This window comes from Gopherus flavomarginatus, chromosome 2 (genome assembly GCF_025201925.1).
Source record: "Gopherus flavomarginatus isolate rGopFla2 chromosome 2, rGopFla2.mat.asm, whole genome shotgun sequence".
NCBI classification, from domain to species: Eukaryota; Metazoa; Chordata; order Testudines; family Testudinidae; genus Gopherus; species Gopherus flavomarginatus.
The window spans coordinates 33,762,295-33,778,899 of NC_066618.1; the positions used below are offsets into that span (position 1 = coordinate 33,762,295).

At 42.3% G+C, this 16,605-nt stretch overlaps 1 protein-coding gene across 8 annotated transcripts in view; it reads left to right on the forward strand.

The window, feature by feature from the left end:
- Positions 1-16,605, forward strand: part of MPP7 (MAGUK p55 scaffold protein 7) — a 441,047-nt gene that overhangs the window by 225,612 nt on the left and 198,830 nt on the right. For all 8 annotated transcript variants that reach the window (XM_050939089.1, XM_050939087.1, XM_050939088.1 and 5 more), the window contains one exon: positions 5,580-5,698. In XM_050939089.1, coding sequence (XP_050795046.1) covers positions 5,580-5,698 — 119 coding nt within the window. The remainder of the gene's footprint in view (positions 1-5,579; positions 5,699-16,605) is intronic.

Consider the following 16,605-nt stretch of genomic DNA (forward strand, 5'->3'; position numbering starts at 1 on the left):
ATCAAATGCATACCACTCATTGAAATGTTCTTGTATCAGGTTTGAAGCCGTGGTGCAATAAACTGCTGACTTGTAAAATCTCTGGTAACTTCCAAACAATAGGAAGGTCCTCAGTCCATTGATTGGAATGCTCCTTTTAGTGTAAGTCCAGAGATCAGAGCAGGAAGGAGGCAAAATGGAGATGCTTCCAGGGTCCTTTATACTTTCTTCCATCTGGAGGGACTGCTCTCAGTCTTAGGCCTGGTCTACACTACGCGTTTAAACCGATTTTAGCAGTGTTAAACTGATTTAACGCTGTACCCATCCACACTACAAGCCCCTTTATATCGATTTCTGTACTTCTCCCCGATGAGAGGAGTAGCGCTAAAATCGGTATTACCATATCGGATTAGGGTTAGTGTGGCCGCAAATCGACGGTATTGGCCTCCGGGCGTATCCCACAGTGCACCACTGTGACTGCTCTGGACAGCAATCTGAACTCGGATGCAGTGGCCAGGTAAACAGGAAAAGCCCTGCGAAATTTTGATTTTCATTTCCTGTTTGCCCAGCGTGGAGCTCTGATCAGCACGGGTGGCAATGCAGTCCCAAATCCAAAAAGAGCTCCAGCATGGACCATACGGGAGATACTGGATCTGATCACTGTATGGGGAAACAAATCTGTTCTATCAGAGCTCCGTTGCAGAAGACGAAATGCCAAAGCGTTTGAAAAAAAATCTACAGGCTACACAGTGCTGCGTGACAAGCGTAATGGGAAGCCAGAGACTCAAATGGACGCTCATGGAGGGAGGGAGGGGGTACTGAGGACTCCAGCTATCCCACAGTCCCCAGCAGTCTCCGAAAAGTATTTGCATTCTTGGCTGAGCTCCCAATGCCTGTAGGTTCAAACACATTGTCCGGCGTGGTTCAAGGAATAGATTAACTACCCCCCCACATGAAAGAAAAGGGAAAGAAATCATTTCTTGACTTCTTTCAATGTCACCCTGTGTCTGCTGAATGCTGCTGGTGGACACGATGCTGCAACAGTGAAGAGCAGTATCCGCTCCTCTCCCCTCCCTGGTGGCAGACGGTACATGCTTGATAACTGCTGAATACCCTTGGCTGGCCTCAGGGGCGCCTGGGTAAAAATAGGAATGATTCCTGGTCATTCCCAGTAGATGGTACAGAATGGCTGGTAACCGTCTTCATCATGTATCAGAGGGGTAGCTGTGTTAGTCTGGATCTGTAAAAGCAGCAAAGAATCCTGTGGCACCTTATAGACTAACAGATGTTTTGGAGCATGAGCTTTCATGGGTGAATACCCACTTCGTCAGATGCATGTCAGATTCCGTCTTCATCATAGCCACTGGGGGCTGAGCTCCATCAGCCCCCTCCCTTTCCTGTGTAAAGAAAAGATTCTGTCCTGCCTGGACTATCATAGCAGCGGCTTGCTGGGCTCCTCTCCCCCGCACCGCTTAATGTCCTGCCTGAACTGCCATAGCACAGGGAGGCTGCCTCCCCCGCATTTTATCTCACTAACAAGTCACTGTTTCTTATTCCTGCATTCTTTATAACTTCATCACAGAAATGGGGGGGACACTGCCACGGTAGCCTAGGAAGGTTGGGGGAGGAGGGAAGCAAGGAGTGGGGTTGTAGCAGGGGCACCCCCCGTGAATGGCATGTAGCTCATCATTTCTGCGGGATCTGACACGGAGCAGCTGTACTCTCTGATACAATGGTTCTCTAGTACACTTGCCCCATATTCTAGGCAGGACTGACTCTATTTTTAGAAACCATAAAGGAGGGATTGACTCGGGGAGTTATTCCCAGTTTTGCTTTTGCGCCCCTGGCTGATCTCAGCCGGGGCACCCGTGATAGCAGCAGATAGCACAGAAGGACAGATAATCGTCATCTCATTGCCAAATTACACTAACAGCAGACGGTACAGAACGACTGGCAACCGTCTCTGCTATCATGCAAAAGCAAATGAATGCTGCTGTGTAGCGCTGGAGTATCGCCTCTATCCGCGGCATCCAGTACACATACGGTGACTGGAAAAAAAAATTGAATGGGCTCCATGGTTGCCATGCTATGGCGTCTGGCAGGGCAATCCAGGGAAAAAGGACACGAAATGATTGTCTGCCGTTGCTTTCCCGGAGGAAGGAATGACTGACGACATTTACCCAGAACCACCCGCAATGATTTTTGCCCCATTAGCCACTGGGCTCTCAACCCAGAATTCTAAGGGGTGGGGGAGACTGCGGGAACTATGGGATAGCTACGGAATAGCTACCCACAGTGCAGCGCTCCGGAAATCGACGCTAGCCTTGGACCATGGACGCACACCGCCGAATTAATGTGCTTAGTGTGGCCGCGTGCACTCGACTTTATACAATCTGTTTTATAAAACCGGTTTATGTAAAATTGTAATTATCCCATAGTGTAGACGTACCCTATGTTTGTAGAAAATTACAGGCACAAGATGGAGTCCAGGGTCATGTGAGCAAGTTACATGCCCTTGCATGCTTTGATTACTCATAGGAACATTACCCATTTTCTGGCTAATGCATCCACAGGAAGGCTCACCAGGCAGGGACAAGATTCTTCTGTGACCCACTGTGAGAGCTAAGTATTCTCTGGTGGGCCATCAGTTTGAATCGCTCATTCACAAGGTGCTGACCAGACTGAATGTAAATTACCTGGTGGATGTCACCACAGGAATACAGCACATATGTAGGATGCCAGTACATAGTCAATATCTATAACTTCAGGTACAAAAATGATACATACATATAAACAGGATAATCATACTTAGCAAATCATAACTTTTCCATTGATACCTTACATGATATACTTTGTTCAAGATTTGTTGCAATTGTCAAATAGTGGTAATATTGATTATATAAATGGTCATATTCCAGTCATACAGCATCACAGTCATGAAGAAGCTTAAAGCCATTTTTTTCCTCTTTCAAGTCAAACACAACAGAGTGAGAATGACAGAATAACAAATTAGCGATATAGCATTAACTTTGAATTTCCTTCCTCTGTGGTGGGTGAGAGCAATTAACCGGTTACATCAAACTCAGTTTACAGCATAACACTGATAATATATCCTATTCCAAAGAAGGTATATAGTGCCTGCCCTGTGAAATCTGCACTGATGTATTATCACTTTAATATTTAAACCTCTATTTTTGTGAATATTTTAATTTAATTTTCTTTGATGATTTAATTGTCTGAGAGTCAAGGTACAGTGACCTGTTACAAGGGCGAAATGAATGTATTTTATAGCCCATTTTATGGAAAAATAGGAATAGGTCTATTAATCAAGAGAGAATGGTTATTCCAATGAGTATCTTTACTTAGAGGAAATGGCTCAAGATAATATTTTCTTTCCTCTGAATGGTAGATACGACGTGTTCCTAAATGGTGGTTGTGCCACAGTGTAAGGCTAAATCTTCTATTTTCCATTCCTACTTTCAAACAACCATGTCTTAGGCTAAGTCTACACCACGCAGATTGCAGTGGCACAGCCATGCTGCTTAAGCCTTGCCACTGTAAGGCATGCAGCGTAGCTGCTCTTTGTCACCAGGCGAGAGCTCTCCTGACAACAAAATAAAACTACCCCCAAGAAGGGGCAGTAGATTCATCAGTGAGAGAGCACCTCTTGCCGACAGAGCACTGTCCGTGCCAGCGCTTTTCGTTGTTGAAACTTTTTTTGTTCAGTATGCCCTTGGGCAATGAAAGTGCAGTGTAAACATAGCCTTAGGTTATTGTGAAGGATACATGCTATTGTAATAACACAATTGGCTGGAGAATTAAGTATGCAAAACCAAAACTTGGTAAATCTGGGTATGTAGGAAATCTTAGTCTTCAATAAGAAGTCAATCAGTGCCTAATTAAATTTTCACTTTTCCAATTTTAATTTTTCCTTTTATCAAGCACTCGTTCCCCTAGTCAGAATGATGAATGTAACTCTGTGCAGCTGATAATTACTGTGACTCTCTATCAAACTTTTGTGAATGTGCTTAAATAACAGCCAAGTTTATGTTTAAACCACACAGTGCTGCATATCCAGGTGCCGCACTTCTATTAATCCAGAGACTAAGAGCCAAGCATCTTATTTTGAACTTGTGATCTTTGGGTGTTAGTACAACCACTGATACTAGGCTGTAGTTGGCTAAGGCTCTGGTTTTTTTTTATATCCACGCAAAATTGTAGTGGTTTGAATTATATCCTCTTTTTATAGTATTTCTGAAGCATAAACAAGAACAGATTTAAATAAAAGCAAGATTTTGAGAGAAATGAATGTCAACCACCAAAAACATTTGGACCACAGAAAAGAATGTTACTGGAAGGAACATTTTTTCCACAATACGATACTCAAAGCCAACAAAAAGAGAGAGAAATGTTAAATAATCAGATCCCAAAGGTGCTATATTTAATTTTAGAAGGGACAAATAATGCCTTAAGAGGTTGTGAAACAATGCAGATTAATAAAATATTTATATCTTGTGTTTTTGGGAGATAATAGGCATAATAGTGATAGGCAACCTATAATTTACCATGATGTGCTTTACTAGTTAAATATCTTGTAAAGCTGTCCTTGTGAGGAACAGCAGCACTTACTCAGCCTAAAAATAATACCAGGATCATGTATAGTGCATCCCAGGAGGTTATTGGTGTTTTTGTAGACAGCAGACAGGAGAAAAAGGCATTTTGTCCTTTTTACCCCAAGTAATCCCACTGGAAAATTAAGCATGTGCTATGAATTGATATCAGCTCATGCCAGGTTACCTCCCTAAAGAGCGCTGCTGCAAACACTGTTGCTACATTTCTTGGACAGCAGTTTGATGGTCTGTGTGCATGATGGATAGTTTATGCTGTATGCTACCGTGGAACACTGCGCTACTGTCTGCCCCTGGGAGACTGTTAGAGAGGTGTACCACTGGGAGCAGCAGTTACTTTAACACTTTTAGAGAATCTTGGGTAAATGTTGCATACCTAAAAACTTAAAAATGTAGCTTATGCACAGATGTGTTGGTGTACTAAAGATCTGGCTACTCCATAACTAACAATGCAGTTTCTTCTGGTTTGCTGTAAATCTCTGCTGGAAGCAGGATAAAAAATGTATTAAGCAATATATTAGCAAGAAGTATTTAGAGAAACCATGAACTCTTTTTAATGGACCACCCTTTTCAGTTTCTGTTCTTTTAAGGAAGTTTTTCCTATTCATGACTCATTTCACTCTTTGGCTAACATCAAGGGTAATGGAATAACGATTAAACACAGGAATGTATTTTTTTTTTTCAGGATTTGTCCTTCAAAAATCTTTATGAATTTTCTGTAGTCTTAAGTAAATATATATGGATATAAAAGCTTGACACTGTCACAAGGTAAAAGTACACTGTTAATATCTGCTTCCTAGTAATTAAAAAAAATGTTCCCTTTGATTCTTTAAGTTTAGGTTTTGCTGGATACTCCAGACTCCCTATCCAGTTAAAATGACATGCTGCAGGCTGCCAATTACACAGAACTGTTAAGTGAAATTAATGAGATCACCCTTAGATTACACTTTGTGTTTTATTTTCATTTTATAGGTCTGTATGAGCTGCTGACTGCATTGCCAGCCCAGCTGCAGCCACATGTAGACAGCCAGGAAGACCTGACCTTCCTCTGGGATATGTTTGGTGAAAAAAGCCTTCATTCACTAGTAAAGGTAAACCACATTTAAGTCAGATTCTCTTTGAGAAGAGCATATGGAAAAATGTTTTGAGTGCCATCTAGAAACCAGTGATCGAACTGCTGCTCAGCGAAAACAAAACAGCCTTGTTTCAACTAACTCTGCTTCTGTCAGGGGTGGAAGTTGTTAAATAAGATTCTACCAAAAATACATAGATGATTTCATTTAATAGTGATGTTCTGGCAGTATACACTAATGCAACAAACATATGTTGTTTGCCCTTGTTTAGAAAGAGAGAATACTAAATAGTAGCAGGAAATCTGAGATGTCTTTATGGTCAACATTCAAGACCTGGAGTTTAGCTTAAATAAATAAATGTTCACAGCAAAAATTAGAAGGAATATGTTTTCTGAGGTCAAGTGTGGCAACAGTTCAGTAGCCACACTAATTTAAAATAATTTCCTTTAACAAAGTAAACCGAAATTCTAGCAAGCTCTTCTGTTTGTTGGCTTGCCTCCACTAGAAATTGTGTTTTGCATATCAATATATTGAACTAAAGCATGACTATAAAGTAAGTTTGGAAGAATACTGCAGTAAAGTGTCCTGCTATGAAAAAGATCAACAACCAGAAATCAAAGCATGGCATGGAAATATGCAAAACAATCTAAATAATGCTCAGACAGCTTAAAGCAGTAAAATAAGACCAATCAGCTGGTTAGAAATGTGCCATGCCTATAGTATGGTATGTCTTGAACCTCTAATATAGGGATAACTCAAATGGAAAGAAAATTCTGAAGTCTCAGCTGAATCGGTAGGAGGTGTAGCAATCTACGCCACAAGTATAGGTTAGGGTTTGTTATAGAAGTGGATGGGTAGGGTTCTGTGGCCTGCTTTGTGCAGGGGGTCGGACTAGATGATCACATTGGTCCCTTCTGACCCTAGAATCTATGGATCTATGAATCTATAAGTGCTCATAATTCAGCAAAATTTGTAACAGTTGTCAATCTGTAGTACCACTCAGAGTATTGGCCCTCTGATTGTATTTTAAGCAAAATTGAGGAAATCTCTATGGGTAGCATTGTTCTTAAATCCTTCATAGTAACAATGAATTGCTGTTTATTTTATAGCAGTCCTCAAAGGTGTGACCTGATATGTTCTGTATTTGGCTTATTGATGTGTAAACAGTTACCACAGACACAAATTTGCCTATCCTGAGTTCATGGAAGTGGTGCTTAGCTGCTGTAACCTGAAAGGGTAGAGTGAGGTAATGAAACTTGATAAAAGTAGGATGACCTCCAAAAGTAGTACAAGTTTAAGTCGGACAAATCGTTACTATGAAAAATCACTACTGGATGGTAATTGAACATAAGCAGTATGTCATCCCGTTATACAAATGGTTCAAAAATCATGAGTCAGGCCCCAAAAACCGAGTCTGGCTTAAAAATCATTATTGCGTTAAAAACAAATTTTAAGGCTTTTTTTGTTTTTTGAGGCCATGAGGTATGCTTGAAGTCACGCTTTCAAGCATCACTTTACAACCATGTGAGATGGAAATTTTTTTTTTTTGAAAGACAAGATTCCTACATAATCACAGGTCTCTAGGTGCTAGGCTTTTTTGTAGAAAAAAATAAAATATAACAGCTGCTAATGCTAGATACGAAAAGGAGACTGCAGTGTTTTCAAATTAATTTGTTGATTTTACAGTGTAATTTCTGAGTGTTACAGTACAAGCCAAGGAAAAAGGGATCTTGATTGCAAGTTATAAGTTTATAAGTACTGAGGATAACTTGTTTTGGGGAGAAAGGCAAATGCTCTTCTAGTGATGGTAGTTATTTGGAAATCAAAGCTTAAAAGAATTACTTTTTACTCAAAAATGAACAGAACCTTTTTGTCAATATTTGATTAGAATTCTTTTCAGATTATCAAAGGACTCTTTACATATCTTAGTCTTCTCTGGTAAGAGATCAACAACAGCAACAATCTAGAAGGAACAGTATTCAATTATCATTCTCAGTTGCCCTGGTGGTTGTTCCCAGTCTGGTTCTGCAATAATGTGTTAATAACTAAACTAATCTAGAGATGAAATTCGGTATTAATGAGTTCTCTCTTAAGGTACATGTATGCAGCAATTAAACAATCATGGCTGGCCTGGGTCAGCTGACTCAGGCTCATGGGCACGGGCTGTGGGGCTGTAAAATGGCTTGTAGATATTCACACTCCAGCTGGAGCCTAAGATCTAGGACCCTGTGAGGGGGAGAAGGTCCCAGAGCTTGGGCTCCAGCCCAAGCCTGAATGTCTGTGCAGCAATTTTTAGCCTTGTGAACCCGAGTCTGCTGACCTGGGCCAGCTGTGGCTGCGCCACGAATCTTTTATTCCAGTGGAGATGTACCCTTAGACTCTGATCCTTCCAAAAATTAGGCATATGTGTAACTTCATACATGTGAGTACTCACATTGAAGTATAGAGGTTCTACCGTATGCTCAGCCTCTCCAAGGTAAACTCAAGGTAGATTTCATTCTTGATCCCTCAAATCACACACTTCCTCTTATATATTAATTCCATGTGGAAAGTTGTGTTTCATAGTTATTTTTTTTTTTTTTTTTTTTTTAAGGCCAAAAGAAGGACCATTATGATCATCTAGTCCAGAGGTGGGCAAACGATGACCCGTGGGCTGCATCCAGCCCGTCAGACATTTTAATCCAGCCCTCGAGTTCCCATTGGGAAGCAGGGTGTTGGGCTTGCCCCGCTTCAGTGCTTCAGCCGGGTAGTGGGATCGGGGGCTTGCCCCACTCTGCATGTGCTGTGGCTCTGTGCAGCTCCCAGAAGCAGCGGCATGTCTCCCATTCAGCTCCTATGTGGAGGGGAAGCCAGGGGGCTCCGCATGCTGCCCCTGCCTCAGACACCACACCTGCAGCGCCCATTAACCAGGAACCACGGCCAATGGGAGTTGCAGGTGTGGCACCTGTGGACGGGGCAGCGCACAGAGCCGCCTGTTTGCATAGGAGCCAGAGGGGGGATATGCCACTGCTTCTGGGGGCTGCTTGAGGTAAGTGCTGTTTGGAGCCTGCACCCCTGACCTCCTTCCGTGCCCCAACTCCCTGCCTCAGCCCTGATCCCACCCCAAAGCCTCCTCCCTTACCCTGAACTCCTCATTTCTGGTCCCACCCCAGAGCCTGCACCCCGAGCCAGAGCCCTCACTCCCTCCCGTACCCCAACACTCAATTTTGTGAGCATTCATGGCCCACCGTACAATTTCCATACTGAGATGTGCCCCTCGGCCAAAAAGTTTGCCCACCCCGATCTAGTCAGTGCAATCAGATAGGCAGTGAGAGGAAGGCTGATATTTTAAAGCAGAGGGATTCACTGTAGCTTAGGGCCAAGTAGTGTTTCGGTACTGATGTAGCTTTAAAAGAAAAGCCACACAAAGAGAAGAAGGAAGTTAGAGGAAAAAGCATATTGAATTAATAGTAACTTGATCCTAGTCATTCTGTACATGAGGTGGACAAAGCTTCTCATTTAGGGACAAAGCTCATTTTTTAAGGGACAAGCTTGCTCTTGCTAGTATTGGTTATTAGTGGTAATGTACAAGCAGCAATTTGTAGAAGCTATTCTTCAGGCTGCAAACTGTCAGAAGGCTTGTTTTCTAAAGGCCAGACAGCTTCAAAAGCTGCAATAAATAGAAAATTTTTAATTTAAAAAATGATCTGTTACTTTGTCTACAGGTGTTTCATGTGTGCATATATAATTACAGCTTTTTATGTAAGAATGTTATGCTAGTGTGTACGATTTGCTACACTGGTTTCCTTTTTTGGATCTCTCTTCATCCAGTACTATTGGATAGAAATATCCTTTCTGTGAACTTGGACCAGCTCTAAAAAGTTAGAGATGGAAAAGTTGTATTAGATCATCCAGTCCATCCCCTGCAAATGCTGGATTGTTCTCTATAGTACATTCCTGTTGTAGTAAGTAAAACCAGCAAAAACTTATGCAATCATTCATTCTTTCCTCTTTCTCTCAGACCAGGAATCAGTCAGTTTGATTTTAGTTTGCAAAGGATAGAGCGGAGAAAGCCCACAACTATTGTTGACAGTTTTGGAAGACAAAATTGACTCTGTGAAAAGCGAGTGTTTGAAGTTTGTCTTTGTCTGCTTCACTCAGCTGATTCCTTCCTCATTTCATTACATGACTCCCTTAAGTTCTACTAGAGGCCTTCATCTTATGATTTCTGCATGGTGGAAGAAGCATAAGTCCCAGTGTTTGTGTATTGACTTGTAGCAAAGCATCGTGAAGAGATGATCTCCAAGATTATTAAAGTGCTTAGATGGCCACAGCCCAAAATAGTACAGAGAACTTGGGGCTGGAGAGGGGGGCAGAGAGGAGAAAAGGGATGAGAACAATTCCAGTGTTACCTTTCTTTAAAGAATTAAAGAGTAGCAATTACGGAATATTTTCATTTGGATTTAATGCAAATTCTTCTGTTCTTTTCTATTTGCCAACTTGGCTTGGAGTGAGCCCTTCACCACCTCCATAGTCTTAAGCATCTCTGTTTATGGTTGGAGCAAAGTATGATTGAAAAAGCTAAGTACTGGGCTTCTAGCAATTCATGCATTACCCTTAAATGCCCTTAAAATTTGTATCTCCTTCTTTGAGAAATAAATGGTTAACATTAGGGACTCACATTTTTCTAAATACTGCAATAGAATGAACGAGGAAAACGTGTAGCAGTAAATTCATCTTTGAATATTAGCGTAACCAAAATACATAATGCTGTTTCTTGGTTGTATGCGTTCAGTCAAGTGTTTATTCTGAAAGTTGAAACATTGGAATAGCACTGGTATTGGAGCACCAAAGACTGGGTTATTGAGGGAGTTGTCATTGTGAAATTTCCAGAGATTTTCAAGCTGTACGTTTGCAGATTCCATGAGATAGAAACTGAGAAAGCTCAAGGCTGCTGTTACTTTTTTATCTTCACAGAAAAAAATAAAGGAAATGTTTAGGAAAAATAAGATTAGAACAGTCTAGAAAAGGCTATTGTAGTAAGGCTGTTACAAAATAAATTAATTAGTGGACACTCCATGGATCATGGTAGGCCTTTCTGCAGTGAGGTATAGTAGAGTTTCTTCAGATACCAGTTGGCTGTAGAGAATGTTAGTAAATTATGCCTCCCATGTGAGGGAAGTAGGCCATGTTTCTATATGCTCACAGCAAATCCTTTGGGGCAGGTTGTTAATTGTCTGAAATGCTATTTGCTTTGGCATGGGGGGAGAAGGGAAGGGAAGGAAGCCAGACCATGTGAATGTAAGCATATACCACCTGGCCATCTGTAGAGGGAGGTGTGAATGAGGTAGATGGCAGCAGCTGGTAACAATCTATGGCCAATGAAAGGTAATTGTTCAGCATACTCTGTAGGGGAAGCAGGCAAGCTTGCTTCTTACGTGATTGTTTATATTTTTCAAGCATAGAAAGCATGCAAAACTTACTGAAGACATAAATTCTGAAGTTCCAGAGGAATTCTGTTGCTTCTGTAATGTAGACTGTCCAAACAATGTACACATGTGGTTGGTTTTACAGAGTAGGGGAGAGAGTTTTACTGCAGTTAAACTTCTTAATACTGATATATGAAAAGTCATAGACAAAAAATAGATGGGTAATTGAAGTGTATCTCTTAAATCTAAATCCATGTAAGTCTAGGAAATGTTTACCTTTGTCAAAGTGTCTCTTTTTTTTTCTTTACTGTTCAGTGAATTATTTTGGTGAGTCAGAGATATCTAAAGAGGTGCCACACAACCTGGCCTATAAATCTTGTTCGTGTTGTCAGCTCTTCAGAGAACTGAAATTCTATAGAGAGATGTAAGCTTGGTGGTACTCTAACCTAGACCATATAAAGGAATAGTAAGATGTGTTCTAGGGACAATTACTTTACCAGTGGAGCAAATTAAGACTTTTGTAATTCCTTGGTATAATGCCTGATTTCTTTCGATTGTGGGCACCGTCTTTTCTTTTGGAAGGTAGAGGTTAAGTTAATTCTAGAAATTCTCTTTTTATATAGTTTTTTAAAACACAGAGAGAGGCAGTGGAATTTGACTCTTCTCCTGGTGTAAAATATTGATATGAAATGGTCTGATTCCAACATCTAAATGTAAAGTTGAATTTTATAGCACTCTTCCTGCTTACATTAAAGTAAAAAACTACTTATTAAATGGACATCTAGAAAGGACGACTCTTAATGGCTAACAAAAGTGCAGACTTTGTGGCGTATCAGGAATAAATGTTCAAATAAAAATACATTAGCTAATTTTGCCTTCCTTACAAGTATTACACCCAGCAAAGGTGGTATGCAAAATATGTTTTCTGTATTTTTACATACGTTTCTTTAAATTTAAAATACTGCAAACTTTTATAGCCAATGTGTGTGATTTTTTGGAGAATGGCACAATTCACTTGGAGATTTCATATGGCTGCAAGCTGAGGAGGACCTGGAGGCTATTGCCTACCTTTATGCTTAAATTTCCATGGAAACAGTGATCAGATCAGTCAAAATAAAGTAATTGAAGGTTTATAGAAGATAGTACAGAATCTTTATCCTGTCCAGTCTGACAGCATTTCCATGGAAACATGAGGAGGAAAGCAACAGGCGTCCAGCAGATGTGAGTGAGAATTTACTTATAGATTTCACATTCTGGCTGCTAAAAAAATAAAATAATGGAGATATCCTATCTCCTAGAACTGGAAGGGACCTCAAAGGGTCATCAAGTCCATCCCCCTGCCTTCACTAGAGGATCAAGTACTGATTTTGCTCCAGGACCCTAAGTGGCCCCCTCAAGGATGGAACTCACAACCCTTGGTTTAGCAGGCCAATGCTCAAACCACTGAGCTATCCCTACCCCCTACATGTGTTGATCGCCTGTAACCACTTTTGCACTGGCTTTAGAAGTCTAGTATTTTAATTAGAGGGTTTTTTGTTTTGTTGTGGGGGTTTTTTGGGGAGTGGGGGGGATTTGCTTAGTCCTCAAAATTAAAAAAAAAACAATAAAATGGGTTACAACTTCAAACCTGAATTAAAAATAATAAAATCAGCTTTTCAGGTATTACAGTTGTAATAGGTAATCACCCTTCTTTCACTGAAGGCAGAAGTTGTTGCATCTAGTGTTTGTGTGTGTGCCGTATCTTTGTTTCTTTAAAATATTCAATATATAGAATATCATCTTGAAGTTATCAAAAGGTTTGAATAGTTCAGTAAGGTCAGATGATTCCTGTTATGTATCAGTCTTAATTCTGCATTGCATGTTCACACCATGTTGTATAAAGATTTATACTATCTTTGTGGGATTAAGCTCCCGTCACTTGTGCCTTTGAAGATCTTTCCCTTGATTTTTACAATTTATTAATCTGTGTCACCTTCAATTTATTCAGAAGAATTGAAACAACTATCAAATGTGGTTCTGGTGGAGAAAATAACATATTTGTGACAAACTGAAGAAAGATACACTAAAGTTGGTGCCACGTGAATGCGTAATGCAGTTGTGATGTAATACATGATGTCACTACTAAAATCATTTTTACATTATAATTATAACTAATACACACTTACCTTATGGTCATGCATGAAGCAGTAGATTGTATGTTTGTATGCCTTTATCCTGATTTCTATCAACTGTATTCATGTTAAATTCTTGTTTGTTGTATTTTTAAAAACTTGTATTTGTGTTTTTCTTGAGAAATTAGAATTTTTGAAATTTTACTATTTTTGTGGATGGAACTTTTTGAGTATAGGACATGGTATCCATCTTTAATAGAAGACTCAGTATGTTAGTTTTTTTTCAGAGATTCGAGGAGGAAAATAGTACTTGACGTTTAAAATCTCATGAACCGGGGACCTCTTTGTGCCAACTGGCAGATGGAGCAGGGGATGCATAGGGTTTTACAGGGATCCCCTGAGTCGAATATTTGCATAATAGTTCACCAAAGGGCAGCGTGTGAGATCTCCACTAAGAGCCGGTAGCCAACTGGTCATCCTAATCATTGTGACATGTCTGCACGGAGAATATTTAAGGAGCTATGTATCGATAGTAACAATTACGATCTTAAGATCTTGGAGTAAAGGTAGGTCACCAGGAAGTGATACACCTCAGAAAGGTTCCTTTCAGGCAAGAGGCAACAGACTCGTATCCCCCTGTTTGGCCATTTGTGCGTTGTGTATTGTATGCCTCACAATATGTGCCTATTTGCATATTAAGACAGGGGCTAAATAAAAGGTTATAAAATCTACAAGAAAGAAAATCTACAGGATGAAACAAACATTTTGGGGGAGGGAGGGGCACCTCAGAAAGGTTCCTTTCAGGCAAGAGGCAACAGACTCGTATCCCCCTGTTTGGCCATTTGTGCGTTGTGTATTGTATGCCTCACAATATGGGCCTATTTGCATATTAAGACAGGGGCTAAATAAAAGGTTATAAAATCTACAAGAAAGAAAATCTACAGGATGAAACAAACATTTTGGGGGAGGGAGGGGCCATGCTTATGAATAAAGACAATGGATTGTTGTAGTATATTAGGGTGCAAAGAAATACAGACTCCTTCACCTAGGAGCCAAATGCACAGCATGCTTGTTTCATGGAAGAAGGGTCATAGCCAACCTGGCTGTAAAGCCCTGCAAAGATTTTTGGATAAGCAGTGCTTTATTAGATACAGCTAGAGCCTTGTTAATTAAGTCACGGCTGTGGAATTATTATTGTGATTTTATTTTATATGTAACCATTTATTTCCAATACGTCTAGTTGCTACTACTGGAATCTCTATGCTTTGTTAAATAAATGTATACTTGATTTCACTATAAACATATTTAATGGCTAGTCTACATTTGAAACTCTACAGTGGCACAGCTTCAGCGCTGCAACTATGCTGCTGTAGCTCTTCAGTGTAGACACTATCTCTGCTGATGGGAGGGGTTCTCCTGTCGGCAGGTAATCCACTTCCCCCAGAGGTGGCAGTTAAAGAATTCTTCCGTCAACCTGGGACTGTTTACACTGGGGGTTTATCTCAGCTTAACTACACTGCTCAGTCAACCTAACCTTTTGGAGTAGACTAGGCCTAAATGCTGTGTGTTAAGTGGAGCAGTGATCTTCGATGGAACTGGCAAACAGTGAATCCGTGAATATTGCAAGTGTCCAAAAGATTAAGGACTTGATGCTCCAGGGAGACACTGAGGTCTCGGGAGTTGGGGTGGGCAGTTGCTAGCCTGTAGGGTAACGGTGAAGCCTAAAGGCCTGGAGGGGAGTGTTTTGTTGCTTGTGGCCCAGGAAGTTGGGGAGCTGACCCACAGCATGCACAGACGATGCTTCCTCGTGCTAAAGACAGGTGATAGAAAAATGCCTTATGACCCCCGGGGAAGCGTCACACTCATATACCTCTCCAGCATACATCCTAAGCAGTAAAGAATTTAATTTTCAGTTACTAATCTTTTTTAGCTGGCCTTCTATTAGGGAATCTGGTTTTCCCCCATCCACTGAAATATTCCAAGCTTAATTTTAAAAACATCAGTAAAATTAGATAGTTGGCGGCGGTGGGAGCTAAATAGCTAAAAGCCCTTAACAGGTCCAGATTCAATATACACCTCTACCCTGATATAACACTGTCCTTGGGAGACAAAAAAATCTCACTGCATTATAGATGAGACCGTGTTATATTGAACTTGCTTTGCCCCCCCCTCCTGTTCCTTGTTCTCTGACTGCCCCTCCAGAGACCCATGTCCCGAATCACCTCCAGGACCCCACCCCACCCCCACTCCCTGTCCCCTGACTGCTCTGACCCACACCCCCTGCCCCCTGACAGGCACTCACTGGCAACGGTGGGAAGCAGAGCAACGTGGCCCCAGCCTGCTCCATTCCACCACTGGTGAGTGCGGGGAGGTTGGGGAAAGGATGCCCCCAGTACTCACCAGCAGCGGGAAGCGAAGCACTGCAGCTGAGAACTGGCAGAGTAGAGCGGGCTGGGGCTGGGCTGCTCCACTCCCCACTGCCGGTGAGTGCGGGAAGGTTGGGGAAAGGACGCCCCCTGCACTCACCGGTGGTGGGAAGCGGACGACATGGCCCTAGTCCGCTTCGCTTTCCTTGCCCCGACCCCAGCCGTGTCGCTCGAGGAGCAGGGTGTGTGTGTTTGGGGAAAGGTCCACTCACCTGCGGTGAAGTGGAGTTCCGCGGCTAGGAGCCCGCGGAGTGGAGCGGGCTGGGGCCGAGCTGCTCCACTTCCCACTGCCGATGAGTGCGGGGAGGTTGGGGAAAGGACGCTCACCTGCTGCGGGAAGCAGTGCATCACGGCTTCACTCCCACCTCCAGCTGCGGCGCTCCGCTTCCCGCCGCTGGTGAGTGCAGGGAGGTTGGGGAAAGGACGCCCCTGTACTCACCTGCGACAGGAAGCAGAGTGTCGAGGCTCGGAGCTGGCTGTGTAGAATGGGATGTGGCCAGGCTGCTCCGCTTCTGCCGCTGCCGTTGAGTGCAGGGGGGAACCCTTCCCCCAGCCTAGTTCCCCCAAGTGACATGGTTGGGGCTGGGGCGAGGGATGGAGAGTGGGCTGCTCCTGGCCCCCCCCAATCCTCCGGACTACTCTGGGACTGCGGGGCCCCCAAAACTCCCCCCTGAGCTCTGCCTCCTAGACCCTGGGGAGGGGGGAGCCCCTGACCGCCCCGAGACCCTCTGCCCCTTATCCAATCCCTCGGCCCCGGCCCAGCACCCTTAACATGCTGCTCAGAGCAGCGTGTCAGAGCTTTACCGCGTTGTATGCGAACCCGTGTTATATTGAGTTGCGTTATATTGGGGTAGACGTGTACAAACAAACTCATGAAAAGCAAAATGAAGAGGTGAAGTATGTTCAGCCAGATAAATGCATCAAATCAGAGGTGTGAAAAGTTGGCCTGTTGGTTATTTACTTGAAACTTGTGAATTAAT